The sequence below is a fragment of the Hypanus sabinus genome, chromosome 18, assembly GCF_030144855.1.
Source record: "Hypanus sabinus isolate sHypSab1 chromosome 18, sHypSab1.hap1, whole genome shotgun sequence".
NCBI lineage: Eukaryota > Metazoa > Chordata > Chondrichthyes > Myliobatiformes > Dasyatidae > Hypanus > Hypanus sabinus.
In genome coordinates, this window is record NC_082723.1 from 11,267,198 (window position 1) to 11,291,899 (window position 24,702).

At 40.5% G+C, this 24,702-nt stretch overlaps 1 protein-coding gene across 3 annotated transcripts in view; it reads right to left on the minus strand.

Moving 5' to 3' along the window:
- col27a1b (collagen, type XXVII, alpha 1b) overlaps nucleotides 1-24,702 on the minus strand; it is a 591,032-nt gene that overhangs the window by 186,612 nt on the left and 379,718 nt on the right. For all 3 annotated transcript variants that reach the window (XM_059993655.1, XM_059993656.1, XM_059993657.1), the window contains 2 exons: nucleotides 15,973-16,026; nucleotides 10,026-10,079 (listed from right to left, as the gene is read on the minus strand). In XM_059993655.1, the coding sequence (XP_059849638.1) occupies nucleotides 10,026-10,079; nucleotides 15,973-16,026 (108 nt within the window). The remainder of the gene's footprint in view (nucleotides 1-10,025; nucleotides 10,080-15,972; nucleotides 16,027-24,702) is intronic.

A 24,702-nucleotide genomic window follows, 5' to 3' on the forward strand; every position in this document is an offset into this window, starting at 1 on the left:
CTTTAAATTGTCCCTAATTATTTCTACTGCTGACATGAAATTATCTACTTTGTTACAAATGATGTGTGCATTCAGATAAAGAGCCTTTAGTCTTTCTACCATTTTATTCCACTCTGCTCTATTAGCCAGTATACTTCTTTGTATGCTCTTGTCCCTTCCTTTCAGACTGTAGCTACTGCTTCCCATTTTGCTATCCTTGCCCTTTATCTCTGACTTTCCAAATTTCCCTTGATAAGAAACTTCCCTGTTTCTTTGCTATTTGCTTTGAAACTCCATCTGTTGCCATGGTTATGTGAACCTATCCTTAAGAATCGGTTACACGAGGAAATCTGCAGATGCTGGAAATTCAAGCAACACATACAAAATACTGGTAGAATGCAGCATGCAAGGCAGCATCTATAGGAAGAAGTACAGTCGACGTCCTGATGAAGGGTCTCGGCCCGAAACGTCGACTATACTTCTTCCTACAGATGCTGCCTGGCCTGCTGCGTTCCACCAGCTTTTTGTGTGTGTCGCCTAAGAATCGGTTACCTCTTTCTCTTGATTTTCTGCCAGTGCTCTTTGCATCTGAACCCATTTTCCTATATTAATATTCAATGACAAGGTAAGTGAAATTGGAGCAGATCTTGCTGAATCAGAACCCTGCACTCTGCACCTTGAGTCAACAACTTAGATTATTATCAATTTCAGATGTGTGAGCAAATCTCACAGACTCAGACTCCAACAGCATGCTCTGGATAGTGGCAGAACTCCTGGTGATTTTTTTTCTTACATATCTGAAATATTTCAAAAAAGGTAAAAATAACCAAAAACTGTGAAGTGAGGTAATTAAATGAAATTCATTTCTTTCCAAATCCCCATGCGTACAATTTCCATTGAAATTATTGAGATCTTAGATCCTAACAATTCTCTAATGTAACAGGAATAAAAAATCGCAAATCACTGTGGAGACTGTAGCTGCACAACAAAGTAATGACATTTAAAAGATATTTTGATAAGTACACACATAGGGCAATTTTAGAGGAATCCAAACCAAAAATGGCCAGGTGAGATTAGTTTAGGTGGTCACCTGGTTAGCATGCAGAAGTTGGGCCAAATGGCCTACTCCCATGCTGCATCACTCTATGACTATGTTCCAGCATTGGATTTTATGTGGTAGAGTATTGTGATGCATTATGCACTCTAAATCTGTGAGCATGATTTTGATACTTCTAGGACTTGTGTGTAATACCAGGCTAATACTGTATAATATAATACTTACTGTTTTCTTAACCTTATGTCAGAATTGATTCCTTTTGTCCTTGTAAAAACATCTTCAATAAAATTATGAGTTAACATAAAAACTATTCATTCTTAGAAATAATTTCAAATTCGGCTGGGCATCAGTGAAAGCCATGGCACCTGCAAACATGCGGCATACAAGAAAATTCCTATAAGTGTGGTTTTCCGTGAACAATTCTCTAAACATACACGTAGACCTTGATCCTATTTATGAGCTGATGCGGGCTAAATTCCAGACACTATGCACAAAGTTCGCCACACAGCCATCAGCTATGAGATTTCCTCCACACGTTACAATTGATATTCTGAAATGGCATCCAATCAGCTGATTGAAAAGGCCAAGCATTTAGAGGGCATACTGCAATCAACAGCGCACTGATGACATTTCCTCACATGGTGACGAAGCACTTGCAGGTAAATTGCCAAGAGAACAACTTAACCAAACTATTAATTCTTACAGGAAGTATGTAAACAAAATATCTCAATATGATACAAATAACAACAGAATTGTTAAGTCTGGCTTCTGTCTTAGTTACCTGAACTCTAAAGCCCATGTCAAACACTAACAAAACCAGCTGTTACTTTCAACAACAGTCTTCGACTTTGTCGCTGAGGGATTGATTTTTTTCCAGTAGAACTGCCAAGTTTTGCTGCTTCGGTTTGAATTTCCTGCAGCTGCTGCTACTGTGACCTAAGAACTCGAAGAGGGTTGACAGTACAAAAGGACAGGGAATATGATTATTTTGCATGGTAGGTTACCAGAATAGAGAAATTCAGACCATATTTGTTGTAAATGACCAATGTCCATTTATCTAATTCATCTTCCAACATCCTAATAGTTGCAGCTGTTGACCAACTCTAGCAATTAATCCTTCTTATTCACTTAGAACCATATAACCATATAACAATTACAGCATGGAAACAGACCATCTTGGCCCTTCTAGTCCATGCTGAACGCTTACTCTCACCTAGTCCCACTGACCCACACTCAACCCATAACTCTCCATTCCTTTCCTGTCCATATACCTATCCAATTTTACTTTAAATGACAATACTGAACCTGCCTCTACCACTTCTACTGGAAGTTCGTTCCACACAGCTACCACTCTCTGAGTAAAGAAATTCCCCCTCGTGTTACCCTTAAACTATTGCCCCCTAACTTTCAACTCATGCCCTCTTGTTTGAATCTCCCCTACCCTCAATGGAAAAAGCCTATCAACATCAACTCTATCTATCCCCCTCATAATTTTAAATACCTCTATCAAGTCCCCACTCAACCTTCTATGCTCCAAAGAATAAAGACCTAACTTGTTCAATCTTTCCCTGTAACTTAGGTGCTGAAACCCAGCTAACATTCCAGTATATCTTCTCCGTATTCTATTTTGTCGACATCTTTCCTATAATTCGGTGACCAGAACTGTACACAATACTCCAAATTTTGCCTTCCCAATGCCTTGTACAATTTTAACATTACATCCCAACTCCTATACTCAATGCTCTGATTTATAAAGGCCAACATACCAAAAGCTTTCTTCACCACCCTATCCACATGAGATTCCACCTTCATGGAACTATGCACCATTATTCCTAGATCACTCTGTTCTACCGCATTCTTCAATGCCCTACCATTTACCATATATGTCTTATTTGGATTATTCCTACCAAAATGTAGCACCTCACACTTATCAGCATTAAACTCCATCTGCCATTGTTCAGCCCACTCTTCTAACTGGCCTAAATCTCTCTGCAAACTTTGAAAACCTCCTTCGTTATCCACAACGCCACCTACCTTAGTATTATCTGCATACTTACTAATCCAATTTACCACTCCATCATCCAGATCATTAATGTATACGACAAACAACACTGGACCCAGTACAGAACCCTGAGGCACACCACTAGTCACCGGCCTCCAACCTGACAAACAATTATCCACTACTACTCTCTGACATCTCCCATCTAGCCACTGTTGAATCCATTTTACAACTTCAATATTAATACCTAACGATTAAACCTTCCTAACTAACCTTCCGTGTGGAACCTTGTCAAAGGCCTTACTGAAGTCCATATAGACAACATCCACTGCTTTACCCTCGTCAACTTCCCTCGTAACCTCTTCAAAAAATTCAATAAGATTTGTCAAACGTGACCTTTCACGCACAATTCCATGTTGTAATTTATGGCTAATTCAGAAATTGAAAACCCCTTTGCTGGATTGAAATGACGAACTATTGGACCATAGTGACCTATTTCTGCCTTGCCTGACCTGCTGAACTCCTCTAGCATTTTGTGTGTGTTACTAATGTCTGAAATTACTCACACTTTCAATTCAAGTTTAATTGTCTTTCAACTAAACATGAATACCTATGAATACAGCCAAACGAGATTGCATTACTAACTGGTCAAGGTGTAAAACACAGTATCAACAGTCACACACAGCACAAACCACACATAGCATATAAAGATATTGATAAGAAAAGCCACTGAAATAAGAAGTCTAGACCAGAGCCATTAATGGTGCAGAAATATGCAGAGCTGAGATGAGTGCCGATGGCTGCAGGCCACAGCCATGGAACCAGTTCAGTGCTGAGGTGAATAAAATCTTACTGAGTAGTGAACTGAACACCTTTGCCCTCAGCCTTGACGCCTTAAATTTTAAAATCTGGCTCGGTGCTTAGCTTTGCTAAACATTGATTTGCTTTTTACTCTTAAGCCCTTGCTGCACTGCTTCAATCCGGCTCAGAGTTTCAGTCTGGCCCCAAATCAGTTCCAGCAATGGTCACCACGGCTGTATCTACATTCTCGAGATTCCAGTTCACCAAATATTTTGGGATATCACAAAAACACTAGGTCATACGAAGGTTCAAAAACATACCTCCCATTGGGAAGTTACAGGCTGTGGATTGCAGTGACTGTAGTCAAAAAGAAGTATATTTTGTAGAATTGTTAGTAGTTTTTCCAGCTGCTCGCAAACCGTTGTTGTGGCTCGCCAATGCCATCTTAGGTCCTAAAACTTCCCATCCTGCTTCTAACATGTTGCAAATCATTTTCACAAACTTCTGTCAAATACAAGTTGTAAAGTGCCAGATCTCTTTGTGTGAGGTTTTGGAGGAGATCTATTTCCAGGTCCTTTGGAACCCTTCATCACCTATCTCCACTGTTCCCCTCTGGCACAGAGTCTCCACTCTCTGTAATCTCCTTGCAAGGCCTCGTAAACCCTCACACACTTCTATTCACCCATTGCCTCACCCTGGGCCCCTGCCCTTTTACTCTTTTCTTTCCTGTTCTGCCTCTCCTACACACCTTCTCATTGGTGTCACCATGTCTTTCCTTGCTGTCCCTCACCATCTCATTTGCTCTCATCCAGGGAGAGCTTCTCCAGAATCTTCACTTTTTACCAGCCTTTCCACAGACCCTGTCCTAGAGTGTGTACTGATGGCACAGCACAATGGGATTTAGTGGAAATTGACAACACTACTTGTTTGTTTTTTATCTTGTCACCAACTAGTGTTCTGCTTCTGATATATTTCAATAGGGTGCTCTTAAACACTTGTGCATTTGGACAGAAACACAAGGGTGAATCTACAATAACTCACCAGCTGACTGTTTGGAAATCCCAGTGGTTGGTTTGGCATTTGGTTCACCAGTTACTGACTCCTGTGATCCCTTCTCCTCACCAGGGCTGTGTTTCCAATGCCCTATCTAAGCTCACCGAGGCTCGATTTGCTGCCTGTCTGCGTCACTGTCACTATTTGTTTGTTCTTTGCGTCACTGTGTGTGTGTGTGTGTGTGTGTGTGTGTGTGTGTGTGTGTGGGGTGGGGGGGTGGGGGAGTGAAATGCTACTGCACGGGATCGAAGTAAGCTGCAGAGAATTGTAAATTTAGTCAGCTCCATCATTGGCACCAACCTCCGTAAGTGCCCAGGACATCTTCAAGGAGCGATGCCTCAAAAAGGTGACATCCATCATTAAGGACCCCATCACCGAGTACATGCCTTGTTCTCATTGCTACCATCAGGAAGGAGGTACAGAAGCCTGAAGGCACACAACCAGCGATTCAAGAACAGCTTCTTCCCCTCTGACATCGGATTTCTGAATGGACATTAACCCATGAACACGACCTGACTACTTTTTTAAATTTCCATTTTTCCATTTTTCCATTTTTTGGGCTACTTATTTATGTATATGTATATGTTCATACTGTCATTCAATGTTTTTTTTCTTTGTTATTCATTTCATTGTACTGCTGTCACAAAGTTAACAAATTTCATGACATATTCTGGTGATATTAAACCCAATTCTGATTCTCATTTCACTCCACATGCACACTTTGACACATGGGGCCCTGTTTCCTCTATTTACTGGGGCCCCTTTTCTTCACACCCTCTTTAAACTCACAATAACATTTCTAAACTCATCTTGCTCACTGATTGTACTACTGCATGATGTTTGCATTCAACCCACAGCCTTCTTGCCTCAAGTGAAAAGTGACACTGTATACTTGTGCAACATGCGTATCTCTACATTCCCGATATCATCTTCTGGCATAATTGTAGAGAAGCTCCCATCAGAAATGAAGTCATTAGAAAAATATCTTTCTGAGCCACGCAATGATTGGAATGGAAATTTCAGTGTAATTAATTTCTTTTGGTCATGTCATTCCCATGACTTTTTAATTTACTTCTCATTGTGAAACATGTTGTGAATTAAATTTACCATATGGAACTCACATATAGTTTTGTTTAACACTATGTTATGTGACATTCGTCTAGAGCCAATATAAAAACACAGTGAACCCTTCTCACCAGAATGAACACCATTTTCATCAGAGAATCAGGGCCATCTATATTAGCTCTTCTTCAAATACTTAAACAGGAACACCAAATTTCTTGGTGTTTACCCGGCGGAGAATCTCACTTGGTCCCTCAACACCAGCTCCATAGCCAAGAAAGCCCAGCAGCATCTCTACTTTCTGAGAAGACTGAACAAAGTCCATCTCCCACCTCCCATCCTCACCACATTCTACAGGGGTTGTATTGAGAGCAGCTGCATCACTGCCTGGTTCGGAAATTGCACCGTCTCAGATCGCAAGATCCTGCAGCGGATAGCGAGGTCAGCTGAGAAGATCATTGGGGTCTCTCTTCCTGCTATTACAGACATTTACACCACATGCTGCACCCGCAAAGCTAACAGCATTGTGAAGGACCCCACACATCCCTCACACAAACTCTTCTCCCTCCTGCCATCTGGCAAAAGGTACCGAAGCATTCAGGCTCTCACGACCAGACTGTGCAACAGTTTCTTCCCCCAAGCCATCAGACTCCTCAATACACAGAGTCTGGACTGACATCTACATCATTTATTATTATATTGTAATTAGTCCTCTACTGTGCCTATTGTCTTGTTTATTAATTATTGTGCTGCCCTGCACTGTTTTGTGCACTTTATGCAGTCCTGTGTAGGTCTGTAGTCTAGTGTAGTTTTTGTGTTGTCTCACATAGTGTAGCCTCGAGTTGTCTCACATAGTCTAGTGCAGTTTTGTGTTGTTCCATGTAGCACCAGGGTCCTGGAGGAACGTTTTTACTGTGTACTGTACGAGTAGTTTATGGTCGAAATGGCAATAAACTTGAACTCAATGGTCAGACTTTGATTTCAAAGTTAAGAAACGTTTTGGTCAAGGAACTGACACTTATGAAGAAATCATACAAATTTTAAAAAATAATACTAGGAACATGAATCCTTAAAAGTGAGTTTGTAGGTTGTGGAGTCAGTTAGTGCGGAGGTGAGTGAAGTTACCCATGCTGGTTCAGGAGCCTGGTGGTTGTGGGACCTAAAGCTTCTGCATCTCCTTCCCTATGGTAGGAGAGAGGTCAGCCTGAATGTTGGGGATACAGGTAGGAGGGGATTGTCTTTTGGCACCAGACCCCATGAAACCTCAAGTATAATATGGGCAAGGGAAAAGACAGCGCACACAAAATGCTGGAGGAACGCAGCAGGCCAGGCAGCATCTGTGGTCCTGATAACGGGTCTTGGCTTAAAATGTGGACTCTTTATTCACTTCCATAGATCCTGCTGAGTTCCTCATGTAAGGGGAGGGACACCTGATTACCACCTACTGCCCTTCTCAGCAGGTGAGTCACTGCCTCTCCATGTTGAATGCCACTACGAGAATGCACTGAAGGTTGAACGGGAACAGCCTGTACTCTGGCTGGTGAGCTTCGACGTCCATCACCAAGTGTTGCCTGATAGTATCACAGCAGGGTGCATCCTGCCACGGTTCCACAGTGAATGAACTAACACGAGGACTAAGCTGACTTGACCTTGCCTTCGGCAGTTAATGTGCAGCAGAGAAACTTGTCCATCACAGCTCTGGTGGAGATGACCACTACAAAGCCCTTATACAGGCAAAGTCATCATGCAGAGGAAACACTCCATCGTGGTGAGCGGCACAACAATCATGGCAAATGGAATGAACTCCAAATAGATCTGCCACGTACTCACAAACCGTTAGTACGATCAGAAATGTACATTGCTACCACCTGCAACCACATGGCCTGGCGTTCCCCTCAATGGATCATTAATACTACTGCAAGGGCTGATGGCAGCACCGGGAATTAGGAGTCTGAGGAGATGTCACCAAAGACTCTTGCAGCCTCGTACAGTGGCATCACAGCCAGGCATGAAGAGGATTGCAGAAGACTGTAGGCTCATCTAGCATTATCATGGACTCAACCCATCCCACCATCAAGGACCTCTTCGAGAGATGGTGCCTCAAGAATCCATTGTTCAGGACCCTCACCATCCGGGGCATGCCCGCTTCTTGTTACTACCATCAGGGAGGAGATACAGGAGCCTGAAGACCCGTTCTCAATAACTCAGGAACATTCTGAACGGTTCATTAATCCATGAAGCCTACCTCATTATTTCTTCATATTTTGCACTTGCTCTGTAACTTATAGTGATTTTATGTACTGCCACCATAAAACAATAAATTCCATGTCCTACAAGTCAGTAATAATAAGCATAATCCTGATCATAACTAAAAATGAAATGCAAGATGTCAACTTGATGAAGATGCGTTATGCAAGGCAGCGAAAAACAACATGTAACAGAAAGCTAAGAGCGATGGATTAGTCAAAACTCTTTAGATTGCTCACACTTAGTATCAACTGGTGGACAATTAACCAACCAGCAGGCAGAGATGACTCCAGTTCAAGCCCATCCACAAATGTGACAGGGCGTAACAGGAAGAAGCTAAAGAAAGTGACTGCAGTACATTTTATCTGCAGATTAAATGGTATTGCTCACCCTGGCTACTTGGAGTACACCTCCAAATATGTATGCATATTATCAAAAGGGCTTCAAGCACATAGGAGAACCACTAACTGTAAATTCCCCACAAACTGCACAACATACTGTCCTTGAAATACATTGGGTTTTCATTGCTACAGGAGCTAAGTCCCAAAGAATATTGTGGAGACCTTCACTATAAAAACTGGAACAGTTCTAGTAGTTGGGTCAAAACCTCTTCTCAAGAGCACCAAGGAATGGACAATAACTGTTGATCTTGCCAGCAACACCCACATACTCAAAAATTAATAAGTATGAAAGATCCACTAAAGTTCAATGCACCAAGCTACAACAATGGCTTGTTAGACCGGATTGGCTGAAAAGACAATATTGTACAAATATTTTTATGTCAGAATTACTAAAGAATCTGCTTTGCACCATCATTGCTTATGATAATCATATGCTAAAGTTCAACTTGCAGAATGCTAACATTTTGTTACATCTATAGGTAAAACCACTTTATATACTTAATTCATCAATTTGTTGTATTTGTTCCAATAGCTGATGACAAACTAGATACAAACTATTGCTGAAAATAATATGAAGCAAATCCCTAATATTAAAGTAACTCAACAGGGAAAACACTTCTGGTATGCTATCATCATTAGCATTTTTAAAGGATAGAATTAAAATTCTGATGCTTGATTGTGGCCTATAGTAAACAAGCTGGACATTGTATACAGTGGATGAAGTGAATAGCCCTTTTAATTCCTAAAAATAACTCAGGAAATATTATTCATCAGAATGGAACATTAAAATGTCACATCAGAATGACCAATGAAATCTGCACTGGTGTTTTTTTCTACCCGCCTCCTTGTACATTCTTGTTCAGAGCCATACTTTCTGATATTTCAATAGCATCAACAATATTATATAGTTAATCCTCAGGATATCAAATGTGCAAAGTTTAAATGTTTTATATGAGGAAAGAATGGCAGCAGGTTCATATATATATTTTGTGTGAATTATTGGGAGCCTGAAAAGCCTTGACCTGGCACATGACATCTGCTGCTGACTTCTACATATGAACCAACTGTACAATCTGGCATTATTTGCATCTTTTACCCTGGTGGGTGCACGATGTAGCTGGATCTACGTCTGTGTAGCTTAGGGCCACCTTTCCTTATCAAAGCAATTACTTTTGCAGGAGGCAGTAAGGGTTCTGAAGTTCCTCACAAAGCAAACTTCAAATATCAGTAGATATCAGCAGGTATCTTTTACCTAGCAAGATGCTACATATCATTCCAAATGATTTGTCATAATAATAAAAGCAGTTTATTTTCCTTTCATTGTTATCGTCAATACTACACAATATGTTAATAACTCACTTTCTGAGATTATAATGTTCTCCAATAATCAATACCATTATTTATTCTATTTATATATATTTCCTACCCTGCGGCCCTTCATTCCTCTTATTCCCGGAGGTCCTGGAACTCCTTTGGCACCCTGTGATGGGAACATAACAACAGGTTATAACTAGATGTTAACAACTCAACAACATAACATCACTACCTTAAAATGACATTTTATTATCTACCAATGTAATGCTGGTGGCATTTCACAAAATATTATATTATTAGTGTACAGCACTGTCTTCATACTCGTATAAAAATTTTAATACTTTCACATCCATCTAGAGCAGGGATACCCAATCTGGGGTCTGCAGACCCCTCGGTTAAGGGTAAGAATACATGGTATAAAAAAGGTTGTAAACTCCAGATTTGGAAATATAACTTTTGCAACAATCAGCAGTTAACTACTGTAGTCAGCAGCTGCATTTCTTAAAAACATATTAGAAGTGACACTTAGTGAGTTCTGTTGTTTTTATGTTCACAAATTAACACTTTCCCACTATTCCAGATTGTGCTTCATGCTTTTCTAAATTAATTTGATATTGTGAAAGTGAAGAGCTTACACACCCAGATGTGGAAATCACTGGCTCATTTTACCTGCTTTCAATTCGTGGAGAACTGCAAGGTAAACCTGGAACTCACCTTAATGCCTTTTGATGTTTCTGTTTTCAGTTTAATTTTTGTTTTATTGTACATTTTTGTGATAGCTACGCACATTCCAACATATAAGAACATTTGTATGACCTTCTTAGAAATAAGAGCTGATAAACAAGTGATCCTTGTTATCACCTCAAAGAATTCAATCAAGCAAGTCAGCCATGGCTACCTGAAACAGTAAAGGGAGGCTTAAACTTGTAGACTTGATTCCAATAATCTTTCCCAGCAGCTGTTAAACTAAATGACTGGTTAGTGTTTGATTTTCCCATTCTCTTGTAAACAACAGTATAATAGTAATTGTCCTCTAGTCGAATAGCACCATTTCTGTATCCAGATGCAACATTTTCCCCTTGCTTCTTTGGAATATGCTCTACTTGAGCCTCTCTGCAATTCATCTTGTACTGTCTTATCCTATCAAATATATCACACTTGTCCTTAACAACATCACTCACAGCTTTTGTGAGGACACCCCTAAGAACCTTACCACATCTGCATTTCCAAGCTTCCTATTTTTAGTCCCCAATAGACCCTCTTTTCTTACTCATTATACTGAATATTTACAAAACATCCACAAACTTTAGTTTGCTTTATACTTGATAAATTAAGCTTAAGAGATGAAAATAATAAAACCATCATGTTGATATTTAACAATCAAAAGAAGAATGATACAGTAGTGGAGAGAGACAGACATCGAGAAAACGGATATGCTGATATGAAGAAACAACAGCATTAGATTAACATGAATACAAAATGATTGAGAATTATGTGAAGGGTTTATTCAATCCAGAAGGATTAGAGAAGAGATTAAATAGAGAGTTAATTAGAGAAAATTATCTAGAAAAACTCACAAATACATCAGCCCCTGAGAAACAGGAAATTGAGACAGAAAATAAGCAAAGTTACCACAGGCGTAAGCAAGTAGGGTTACTACTACAGAAACATTGGTCTCAAAATGATTGAAACAAATATAAAACAACTGTTCCTGGAAACTAGTGTCAGCACCTGATACTTGCAGGAAATTAAAACCCTTAACTATTTTCTTCCTGACTAATCCAAAGATAAACCTTCTGCACTTTACGACATTATCGTATTCAGCATCACCAAATAGAGTTCATTTGTGAAAACAAGCTGTACACACATCTAATGTGCATTACCCTTAAGCACTGTGAAGAACGTGAAAGATATTATTGCACATTTAGTCAAATAGCCGTGAAGATTTGTTTACGTTTTTTCTGCAGCTTTGACAGGCAAGTTGTTGCAGCATAAGCTGGCAGCAGTTAGGCAAAAGAAAAGGATACAAACGATAAAGTTAGAAAAGCAAAGATAAACAGCAGAAAGGAGAACAAGATCAGGAACAGAAACCTATGAGAAGATGAATGGGGAAAATAGGAAAATTTGAAAATAAATCAGCTGGGGTCAGGAAAGAGAACTGTAAACATGTAGGCCAAAAGTAAAGTATTTCTGTGTCCAGTGGCAACATTTTTCCCCTGCTTCTTTTAAAATATGCTCTAATTGAGCCTCTCAACAATTTTTTGTACTATTTTATCCTGTCAAATATATCACACTTGAATTATCAACATCACTCACTTCAATTATTTATTCACTTTTCTATTCATTTTGGTGTTGAGGAAAATGAGGGAAAATAGGAACATTATTCATGAGATTATCCAAAATATTTAACTGGAGCACACAATGCAACATTGTTAAGTAAATTATAACATTTGCTACATTTTGGAAACTGATCAACAAGCACCATTATTGCTTTCCATGGAAAAGAATACCTTGTCAAGGTAATTTAACATATCATAGAAAATATGGTACGTTATTAATTAAGCCTGTTAGAATTCTAGAGTACCGCTGCACTAATGAAAGCTGAAACATTTGAGAGCTAAAAGTTACTCTTGAATAAATTAAAATAATTTGTCATTATTAGCTACATTATACATAAACTGTACCTTTTAATATCAGTAATGAATAGGAAGGGAATAGAAAATCAATTTTAGACAATGATAATTTATTCTGTCACAGGGAAATGCTTCAGCTTATTAAAGTTCAAAGATAGGTAATAATGTGGCTATCAGGTAACTGCTATCCCGTAATATTTCACACTCCTTCACTCCAATATGAAGATGAAATATTGTCTTTAACAATAGGTTCTTAATTATATTACATAAACACATCCTTGAGCAACTGAAGGTGCAGGTTCAGACAAATTTAAACATCATAGGACACTGTGATGTAATTACTTGAGTAAATCTGTAACTATAATACCCATAAATATGCCAAATTTTATATCAAAAGCAACAGCTTAAAGAGTCTGCAGTGGCATTTCTTTAGTGGAAGTTCTGTAGATGTGAACTTCCCACCACTCAGGACATTTACAAAGACAGGTGTGTAAGAAAGGGCCCTAAGGATCATCGGGGACCTGAGTCACCTCAACCACAAACTGTTCCAACTGCTACCATCCGGGAAACGATACCGCAGCATTAAAGCCAGAACCAACAGACTCCAGGACAGCTTCTTCCACCAGGCCATCAGACTGATTAATTCATGCTGATACAATTGTATTTCTGTGTTATATTGACTGTCCTGTTGTACATACTATTTATTACAAATTACTGTAACTTGCACATTGAAACAGAGATGTAATGTAAAGGTATTTACTCCTCATGTATATGAAGGACGTAAGCAATAAAGTCAATTCAATTCAATTTGTTTGTAGGCAGTGATCTTTTGGTGGAATAAACATGCGTTAATCAATTGGAGACGCTTAATTTCTGCTCAAAGGGTAAATTTTTTGTCATGACCCCCTTACAATGTACATACACATTTGATACTCTCTAAGGTAGGAATTTAAACACCCATGATAACAAATGCTACAGCTGAGGGAACAGTTCCAGTCTGGCCCAGTGCAATGCTGTTTCCTGGGTGTAACTTATGCAAGGATACATGAGTTTATGTGGCATCAAATGCAACTTTTCTTTGCTTTAACACAAGTAACACCAATCCCTGTTAAGGATCCTATGCTCCCTTATAGACAAAAATACCTCATGAGGCTCCACATCCAGCACATCATTCTCTGCAGCTTCTGCAATCTTCAATGGGATCCTACCACCAAACACATCTTACCTCTCCCGCCACTCTCCACAAGGATCATCCCTCCATGACTTCCTTGTCCATTTGTCTCTCCCCATTGATCTCCTTCCCAGCACATAACCCTGCAAGCAGCTGACCATTCGATCCCTCCCTCACCTCCACTCAGGGCCCCAGACAGTCCATCCAGGTGGGGCGACACTTCGCCTGTGAGTGTCTCGAGGTCATCCACCATACCCGATGTTCCTGGTGCGGCCTCCTCTGCATCAGTGAGAGCTGACGTAGACGGGGTGGAGGGGGGGCTACTTTATCGAGCTCCTTCGCTCCGTCTGCAACAGGCAGGAACTTTCAGTGGCCAACCATTTTAAGACCAAACCCCATTCCCATTCTGACTTGTTGGTTCCATGGCATCCTCTACTGCCAAGTGACCTGGGGGCACTCTCAGCATGAAGAAGCAAATCTGATATCCTGTCTGGGTAGCTTTCAACCTGACAGCATGAACATCGATTTCACTAACTTCCAATAATTTCTACCCCCTTTCCCTTCTCTCTTCTTCTATTTCCCGTCTTGGCTGCCCTTTCAGCTCACCAGTCTATCACCTCCCTCTGATGTCCCTACTCCTATGGTCCACTCTTCCTCTCCAGCAGATTCCTTCTTTGACAGCCCTTTACCTTCTCCACCGATCACCTCCCAGCTTCTTACTTCACCCCTCCGCAGGCTTCACTAATCACCTTCAATTACTTTCCCCTCCCCCCCCCCCACCTACTCATTCTGGCTTCTTCCTCCTTTCTCTCCAGTCCTGATGAACAGTCTTGGACCAAACATCGACAGTTTATTCCTTTCCAGAGATGCTGCCTGACCTGCTGATTTTCTCCAGCATTTTGTGTGTGGAGAAAAACATATAGGGGACTTGTGGTAAATTGAACAGCAATGGCTAACTCATCAGCAAATCTACAGTTTTGGAATTGACTGGACATAAAAGAAATGTTTGCCATGATGATTTGACTAGTTCTTGTACCCTTCCTGACCCACTGAGGTGCTTGTAATAAAACCAGTATGAGGGGAGCTTCCCTGTGGAAACTTGCCATGTTTGAAAAGTATCTGAATGAGTATATGAAGCACAATATCCTTCAAGGTCAGACTAATATTTGAAAAATAAGATGATCTAAATAGCTCTTCTTCTGGCCAGCATGAGAATGGTGGCTCTACCACTCGCTTTCTTGCCATTAATCTGTTAAAATCAGCACTGTGTATTCTGTGTCACAATATCCAAGTACTTGGCCTTCCAGCTTGCGCAGGTGGAGCCTTTTCCAACTGTTCCCCTTGAAGTCTTCAAGCACTGCTGGGGTCTACTCCGAACGTTGAGCGCACTGCAGCCTCCCAGGCGACAGCAAATAGCAAAAAGCAGATAAAGCTGATGGTGTCATGTGGGGTTGCCATTCCAGAGTGCTGCTTAGTCCTGAACGAATGCAGGCTCCTTCCGCCTCGTGCACGAATGGGTAAACACAGTACCTACAGACAGATATTACACAACCAGCTTTCTGGACTTCTCTCTTCAAAATTATTCTATCTTTATTCAATGGTCTAAAGTCTTTTTTTTCCCAAAGAGAGTTATGAATGAGCCCCTTTGAGTTGCTGGCAATTGAATTATTTTTCTAGTTACTATGCAATGTAGAAATCATGTATAGGCATCTCATTCATTTTTCACCTGATCCATGATTAATAAATAGGTTAAATAAACTTCCATCAATATTGCACTTTATGGGCTCAAGTTTGTTTTAAAAAATTTCTTATATTTTAAAAATATAAAACTCATTGACTTTTGTTGATTTAGTATTTTATGGCCCACAAACTGCAATTTCCTGCCGTTTACCAGAGAAGGGATTCCTTGTGATTAAAAAGCTAGATAAAGTTACTTGATTAAAAATGACACAAACTAAAGTTCATAAACAGTGTGAACAGTGGGTATATTCAATTTCACACTCACTATGCCTGTACTCTTCCGCATTGTAACATTTCTGAACTGCATATTCTTAAACAACATCATTAAATGAATATATAGAAGCTGTAAACCAGGGGTTACCACCCTTTTACATACCATAGACCACTTTTATTAAGGGATGGGTCTGTGAGCCCACGGTTGGGAAGCCCTGCAAGATATTTTGCAGGATAGTTCATCCATATAAAAGCTTGTGGTCAAAGATTCAAAAACTAATCCAAAAATGTTGGGCACTTACTGGTGGTCCAATTGGTCCAGGAGGGCCTAGTTCCCCGGGAGGCCCTGGGTGACCCTAAAAAATCAGAAGAGAAAAATGTGAATTCAGTTTATTATATTTGAGATACTTACCAATTTGATCTTTTGAGGATTGTAGGAGTATGATAACAGCCTTGAGTTATGCAGTACTGAAACACCCTCTTGCCTCACCAACCCATCAACCAACTGATCAACCATCACTGATCTTGCAATAATCCCACTTCATTCTCCCAGCATTCCCATTGGCTGCCCGATTCTACACTCGACAGACAATCTACAGCGGCCAATTTATACATCTCTGGGATGTGGGAGGAAATGGGTGTTTTCACAATTCATCTTTCGTTTAGAAAAACATGTCTTGGCACCTACAGATGTGATAACACTGCAGAGATGGCAAAGAAGACTCATCATGATGTTGCCTGGGATGATGTATTTCTGTTATGAGAAGAGATTGAAGAGGCCACGCCTGTTTTCCCTGGAGTGGAGGAGGTTACAAGGGGAGATACCCTGAGACATATATAATGATGGAGTTATAGATAGTGTGGTGGTGTGTGGCCAAGTGGTTAAGGCATTAGTCTAATGATCTGAAGGTCGCTAGTTCAAGCCTCAGCTAAGGCAGTGTGTTGTGTCCTTGAGCAAGGCACTTAACCACACACTGCTCTGCGACGACACCGGTGCCAAGCTGTATCGGCCCTTGCTCTTCCCTTGGACAACATCGATGGTGTGGAGAGGGGAGACTTAAGGCATGGGCAACTGCCGATCTCCCATACAACCCTGCCCAGGTCTACACACTGGAAACTTCCCCAGGCACAAATCCATGGTCGCTTGAGACTACCAGATATCTATTATTTTATAGATAGAGCAAACTGCAGGAAACTTTCCCCTTATCAGAGGAGAGGCAGAGAATTTGAGAGTGTAAATTCCAAGCCTTAAGAGTAGGACTGTTGAAAGTACATCGACCAATGCAGGTTGAATTAAATTTGAGGAGGCAAAAGAGCCAATTATTAGGAAAGTACAAAATTAGACGCATTAAGTAAGTGAAATATCATTGACACTGAGAGGGATCATAAGGATGAGGAGGAGGAGGAGAATTATTATTATTATAATGGATGACAAATATAATAGGTAGAAGAGAGAAAACCTGAACAGTATTTAAATGGTGTGAATGCTGATATTCAGGAAAATCTGAGTGTTATCAGAAAATTAACAAACACTTACAGTAGGAAGTTAATTCGGAAGCCCTGCAGCAACTGTCAGTGTAAATGCAACATATATACCAACAGTATAAACAAGGGAAGAGATTCTGGGATTAAGTTCATATCACTTGAATGTAAATGATGAAAATTGCAAGTGTGGTTTGAAATATTGATACATTTGCAAAGGAATCATTCAGCACAAATGTGTGAGTTTTAACCAAAATGTTTTAACTGTAGCAAGCAAGATACAGAGCATTTGCAAGGACCTTGACAATATTAAGCCAAATGTAATGAGTGCTCTCAAACGTATGGAAATGATCAGTCTACTGGCAATATTGAAGATGGGATCTTTTGGTGCCACCTCTTCCTGTTACATGTTTCATTGTCCATCGTCAGTTATACCCAGGCTTGCGAACCTTGGTTTTGAGATCACTTAGTTTTATCTACGGCATGCTGTATTTGCTGCTCCCCCAATATGCAGGACAGCATTGCTCGGATATGTGACAGTTTTCAGGTGGACCTGATATTGATCACAGCAGCCCTTCTGCAGTCCTCACTTATCTACTGATTTGACGGTAAAAGTAGAAAGAGGTGTACTTCAAATGTCTTACTGTAAATTGTTAAGTTAATACTTATTCTACATTTTTAGAAGTATTAAGATAGTAATGAAAATGTGATTTGTAACTAGCAAGTTGTATGAGAAAAATTTTAGAAAATATTTTTAAAAACATAATTCCAGATATTAGATTCCAGCCATTAAGCATTTAATTATGAGTACATTTCTATAAAAGAGAAAGAAAGGCATAATGGGCATAATTGCAAGAGCACAGCCACTTAAAAGATTAAGTTGACAAATACTTGAAAAATTAATTGATCTTACTTTTTATATAATTAGTATTTCACATGGTCCTTTTTGTATTCACTGCCTGGCAAAATAGCCTTTTCCTTCTCTGTACATTCATTGCTTCCTGTAGTGGACAACATTGGTATAGAAAATGGAAATTTTCCACTTCTCATGATCAATGTTGGCACTGTGCTACATACAGCAGGGTTGGACGGAGAACTAAAGTTTCCTCTTCTACTCCTTTCACTATGACCCTTAACAACACTACAGCGATACATACAAAATGCTGGAGAACTCAGCAGACCAGGCAGCGTCTATGGAAAAGAGAACAGTCGATAGTTTGGGCCGAGATGCTTCATCAGGACTCTGATGCCTGGCCTGCTGAGTTCCTCCAGCATTTTGTGCGTTTGTTGCTTGGATTTCCAGCATCTGCAGACTTTCTCTTGTTTGTGATTGAACACTACAGTGATCTTCCATTTCCCAGTTTGTCACTTCAAGTAATAAACAAAAAATGCTGCAGGTACTCAGCAGGCCAGGCAGCATCTATGGAAAAGAGTACAGTTGACATTTCGGTTCGAGATCCTTTTCAGGGGATAATGGAACATTTTGTGAAGTACCTGTGCCTGCATGTCCACCAGTAAAAGGTGAACTTTGTTATCTGGAGATGGTTCAAACTCATTTCATGTAGGATCATAAGAAACAAAGAAAACATACTTCTACTTTGTCATTCTCAGATGAATTTACACACAGGCCTGAGGGGTGAGAAAGCGGCAATCAACCCACCCAATATGCAACATTTACAGTAACAATTGCTGCAGGCCTTCCCAATTAATTACTAGTTCATGTTAATTTTCTGTATAAATTATATGGTAACACGCAGATTTACCTGTTCATCAGTATTAATCAGTTTCACACCATTTAAATAATGCTGTGCTTTCCCCACACTTACCCATTATAATTTTACTTGCTCATTTAATGTGTCTGATTTTGTACTTTTCTAATAACTGGCTCTTTCTCCTCCTCAAATTTAATCATGGCATTTGATACACATCTATGTGGGCTATTAAACTGTAGATTCCACAACCTACTAGTATAGTGACCTACATATCTTGCAAACAGTCCAAATTTTCTGAATTTCTACATTAGTTGACGTAATAAAGAATCAAGGAATACAGTGATCAGTAAAAACAACAGCTGATTGCATGGACCATGTCAATAGACAATAGACAACAAACAGTAGGCGCAGGAGTAGGCCATTCGGCCCTTCTAGCCAGCACCGCCAATCACTGTGTTCATGGCTGATCATACACAATCAGTACCCCGTTCCTGCCCTCTCCCCATATCTCTTGACCCCACTATCTATAAGAGCTCTATCTCTCTTGAAAGCATCCAGAGACTTGGCCTCCACTGCCTTCTGGGGCAGAGCATTCCACATATCCACCACTCTCTGGGTGAAAAAGTTTTTCCGCATCTCTGTTCTAAATGGCTTACCCCTTGTTCTTAAACTGTGGCCTCTAGTTCTGGAACATCAGTGGGAACATGCCTCCAGCGTGTCCAATCCCTTAATAATCTTATATGCTTCAATCTTATCCTTCTAAATTCCAGTGTATACAAGCCCATTCGCTCCAATCTTTCAACATATGACAGTCCCACCATTCCGGGAATTAACCTTGTGAACCTACGCTGCACTCCCTCAATAGCAAGAATGTCCTTCCTCAAATTTGGAGACCAAAACTGCACACAATACTCCAGGTGGGGCCTCACCAGGACCCTGTACAGCTGCAGAAGGACCTCTTTACTCCTATACTCAATTCCTCTTGTATTAAAAGCCAGCATGCTATTAGCTTTCTTCACTGCCTGCTGTACCTGCATGCTAGCTTTCATTGACTGATGTACAAGAACACCTGGATCTCGTTGTACTTCCCCTTTTCCTAACTTGACTCCATTTAGAAGAACTCCTTCCTGTTCTTACCACGAAAGCGGATAACCTCACATTTATCCACATTAAACTGCATCTGCCATACATTTGCCCACTCACCCAACCTGTCCAAGTCACCCTGCATTGTCATAACATCTTCCTGACATTTCACACTGCCACCCAGCTTTGTGTCATTGGCAAATTTGCTAATGTTACTTCTAATCCCTTCATCTAAATCATTAACGTATATTGTAAACAGCTGCGGTCCCAGCACCGAACCTTGCGGTACCCCACTGGTCACAGCCTGCCATTCCGAAAGGGACCCGTTAATCACTACTCTTTGTTTCCTGTCAGCCAGCCAATTTTCAATCCATGTCAGTACTCTGCCCCCAATACCATGTACCCTAATTTTGCCCACTAATCTCCTATGTGGGACTTTATCAAAAGCTTTCTGGAAGTCCAGGTACACTACATCCACTGGCTCTCCCTTGTCCATTTTCATAGTTACATCCTCAAAAAACTCCAGAAGATTAGTCAAGCATGATTTTCCCTTCATAAATCCATGCTGACTCGGACTGATCCTTCTACTGCTATCCAAATATATCGTAATTTCCTCTTTTATAATTGATTCCAGCCTCTTTCCCACCACTGACATCAGGCTAACTGGTCTATAATTTCCTGGTTTCTCTCTCCCTCCTGTCTTGAAAAGTGGGACAACATTAGCCACCCTCCAATCAGCGTGTATTGTTCCTGAATCTATAGAACATTGGAAAATGATTACCAATGCGTCCACGATTTCTAGAGCCACCTCTTTAAGTACCCTGGGATGCAGGCCATCAGGTCCCAGGGACTTATCAGCCTTCAGACTCAACAGTCTATCCAACACTGTTTCTTGCCTAATATAAATTTCCTTCAGTTCATCCTTTACCCTAGTTCCTTTGGCCACTATTACATCTGGGAGATTGTTTGTGTCTTCCCTAGTGAAGTCAGATCCAAAGCACCTGTTCAAATCGTCTGTCATTTCCTTGTTCCCCATAATAAATTCACCCGTTTCTGTCTTCAATGGCCCAATTTTGGTCTTAACTATTTTTTTTTGCTATTCACATACCAAAAGAAGCTTTTACTATCCTCCTTTATATTCTTGGCTAGTTTACCTTCGTACCTCATTTTTTCTTGGCGTATTGCCTTCTTTGTTATCTTCAGTTGTTCTTTAAAAGCTTCCCTGTCCTCTGGTTTCCCACTCATCTTTGCTATGTTATACTTCTTCTCTTTTATTTTTATACTGCCTTTTAATTCCCTCATTAGCCATGGCCGCCCCTTACTCCCCTTACGATCTTTCTTCCTCTTTGCAATGAACCGATCCTGCACCTTCTGCATTATTCCCAGAAATACCTGCCATTGTTGTTCCACTGTCTTTCCTGCTAGGGTATTGTTCCATTGAACTTTGGCCAGCTCCTCCCTCATAGCTACATAGTTGCCTTTGTTCAACTGTAATAATGACACATCTGATTTTCCCTTCTCCTTCTCAAATTGTAAGTTAAAACATATCATATTATGGTCACTACCTCCTAATGGTTCCTTTACCTCGAGGTCCCTGATCAAATTTGGTTGATTGCACAACACTAAATCTAGAATTGCCTTCTCCCTGGTAGGCTCCAGTACAAGCTGTTCTAAGAATCTATCTCGGAGGCACTCCACAAACTCCCTTTCTTGGGGTCCAGTACCATCCTGATTCTCCCAGTCTACCTGCATGTTGAAATCCCCCATGACAACTGTATCATTACCTTTGCGACATGCCAATTTTAACTCTTCATTCAACTTACACCCTACATCCAGACTGCAGTTTGGGGGCCTGTAGATAACTCCTATTAGGGTCTTTCTACCCTTAGAATTTCTCATTTCTATCCATACTGACTCTACATCCCCAGATTCTATGTCCCCCTTTGCAAGGGACTGAATATCATTCCTCACCAACAGAGCCACCCCACCCCCTCTGCCAGTCAGTCTGTCCTTTCGATAAGATGTATATCCTTGGATATTCACTTCCCAGGCCCTGTCCGCTTGAAGCCATGTCTCTGTTATTCCCACAACATTGTTCTTGCCAATTTCTAACTGAGCCTCAAGCTCATCTATTTTATTCCTTCTACTTCGTGCATTCATATATAATACTTTTAATTCGGTACTCCCCTCTCCTTTCGTATCAATTCTAATTTCACTTGGCCATACTGTATGAACTCTTCTTGAGCTTTCTACTCCATTGATTCTGTTGTCCTTTTTAACTTTTCTTATTTTCACTTTCCCTTTAACTCCATCCTTATATTTCCAGTTCATCCCCTCCCCCCACTAAGTTTAAACACATCCGTGTTGCAGTGGCAAACCTGCCTGCCAGAATGCTGGTCCCCCGCCTATTAAGGTGCAACCCGTCCCTTTTGTACAATTCATCCCCACCCCAAAACAGATCCCAGTGGTCCAAAAATGTAAATCCTTACTTCCTGCACCAGTTCCTCAGCCACACATTCAGGTCCATTATCTCCCTGTTCCTGCCCTCTCCAGCACAAGGAACTGGAAGCAAACCAGAGATAACCACCCTGGAAGTCCTGCTTTTCAGCCTTTTTCCGAGTTCTCTGAAGTCCCGCTGCAGAATGTCCTTCCTCTTCTTCCCGATGTCATTTGTGCCAACATGCACTACCACTTCCGGCTGTTCACCTTCACCCTTGAGGATTCCCTGCAATCGGCCCACGATGTGCTGGATCCTAGCACCAGGGAGGCAACACACCATCCTTAAATCTCTCCTGTTGCCGCAGAAACCCCTTTCTGTACCTCTTACTATGGAGTCCCCTACTATCACGACTCTTCCTGATGTCTGACTCCTCGGCTCTGCTTCTGCACCAATTTTCTGCTCGCAGACCTGTCCGCCTCTCAGACTGGCAGTATCTTCTGTCCTGACAGCTTCCAAGAGGGTGAACCTGTTTACAAGAGGTACATCCCCTGGGGTCTCCTGTACTTCAAGCATCCTTTCCTTCCTCATCATCACCCCCTTTCTCTCTTCCGGTATCCTCGGTGTAACAACCTCACTGTAGGTCCTGTCCAGAAAGCCCTCATTTTCGCGGATGAACCTGAGGTCATCCAGTTCTTTCTCCAGTGCTGCAACATGCTCCTTCAGAAGCTGAATCTGGACACACTTTCCACAGCTGTAGAACCGGGGGCACCATCAGTGTCCCTGACCTCCCACATCATGCACGTAGCACACTGAATCAGCTTAGCGGTCATGTCTTCACCCTCTGCAATTGTGCCTGGCATAGTCTCCTCCAAAAGTAGTTGACTACTTTTGCTCTGTTCTAAGATGTTGACTGACCTTGCAACCTCAATGAAGTTGGCTCCACAAGCTTTACAGTTTAACTAGCCAATACCAGCAACTTACAAAGATCCAATTTTGCATGATTTAGGCTGGGCTTGGAAACCGAATTGAGCTTTAGGCACTCAAAACACTAAATTACCATCTTTATTTAATATTGACTTTGTGATTTCTTATTGCACTGAAGTTTTGCAGATACTAAATTTCCATGTGTCTTTCTTACTTTTCCCTTTCTTCAATTCCTTGAACTTATGTGAAAATTGAAAATATTTTTGTGAATGATTTTCATAGAGAATGTTAAAGAGAGCAACTATAGATATTATGCTTGCAAAGAGAAGCTGAAAGGCAATTAATAGTTATTTAAACAGAATATATTCCAAGAAGCTAATGCAGATTTACAAATGCATTTCATTTTTCAACATCTGGATCTTAATGTTTCTTTTATCCCACAAATCGCAATGTAAGTAGCTAGCAGGTTAAAGCTTTCACACAGGATGTACACATGAAACAGATTTCTTGCAGACTTCTTAAAGCAGTGATTGGAATGCAGATGATGGAGAAAATAAATGTTTAAGAAAACACTGCATACTAATAAATCAAAGACGTACAATCATTGAGTCATATGTATTTGAACCAATCTCAGCAGAATATACAATTACACCTAATCAAATTCATTTTTGGATAGGTTGGAAGAAGTGACTAACCAAAAGAAGCATATTCTATTTCAAATTGGAATAGTTAAGATCTTTGATGATATTACATGTGGTTTAATGCAGATTATGGTATTTTAATTTGGAAATGTTGCTAAGTACATTTCTTCATTCATTTGAAGGTTACAGAACAGAAGTTTCAGTAAATATCTGAAGGAAATAGAAAATGGTGTTCAGTGTGAAATAAAGTTTTCACTAACATTTATGATTGGCCGTCAGTGCAACCTTCAATTTGTTGCCATTTCCTGTGAAAGAAACTGCTTTCAATAAACATTTCTGTCTTTTAACTTTCCTTGATTCTCTTAGACTGAAATGTGCCAGACCTCTTTCTGGCAAGTGAAGACTGGAGAATCTAAATCCCACTTTCCTAGCCAAAAGACAATAAATACACAGAATGTGTGTTCTGTTCCGTAGGCAGTGAGGGAATGCCCTCACTCACACAGCAATTATCAACATATTGAAAGGATATCAGGTAAACAGATTCAACAATTCTAAAAATAGTCACCCGCATTAATAATGATCCTTCAGCATTTCAGGGTGGGCACCTGAGCTTCTGCTCACAACTTCCAGTTAGGAACTGAGAAGTATATTGACATAAAACTCTTAAACTGCATTGAGTCAGACTTCCATCGTCAGGCAGAATGTGGTTGGAAATGGTTTGGCAGGACAGAGTGCAAAAAAAAAGACATG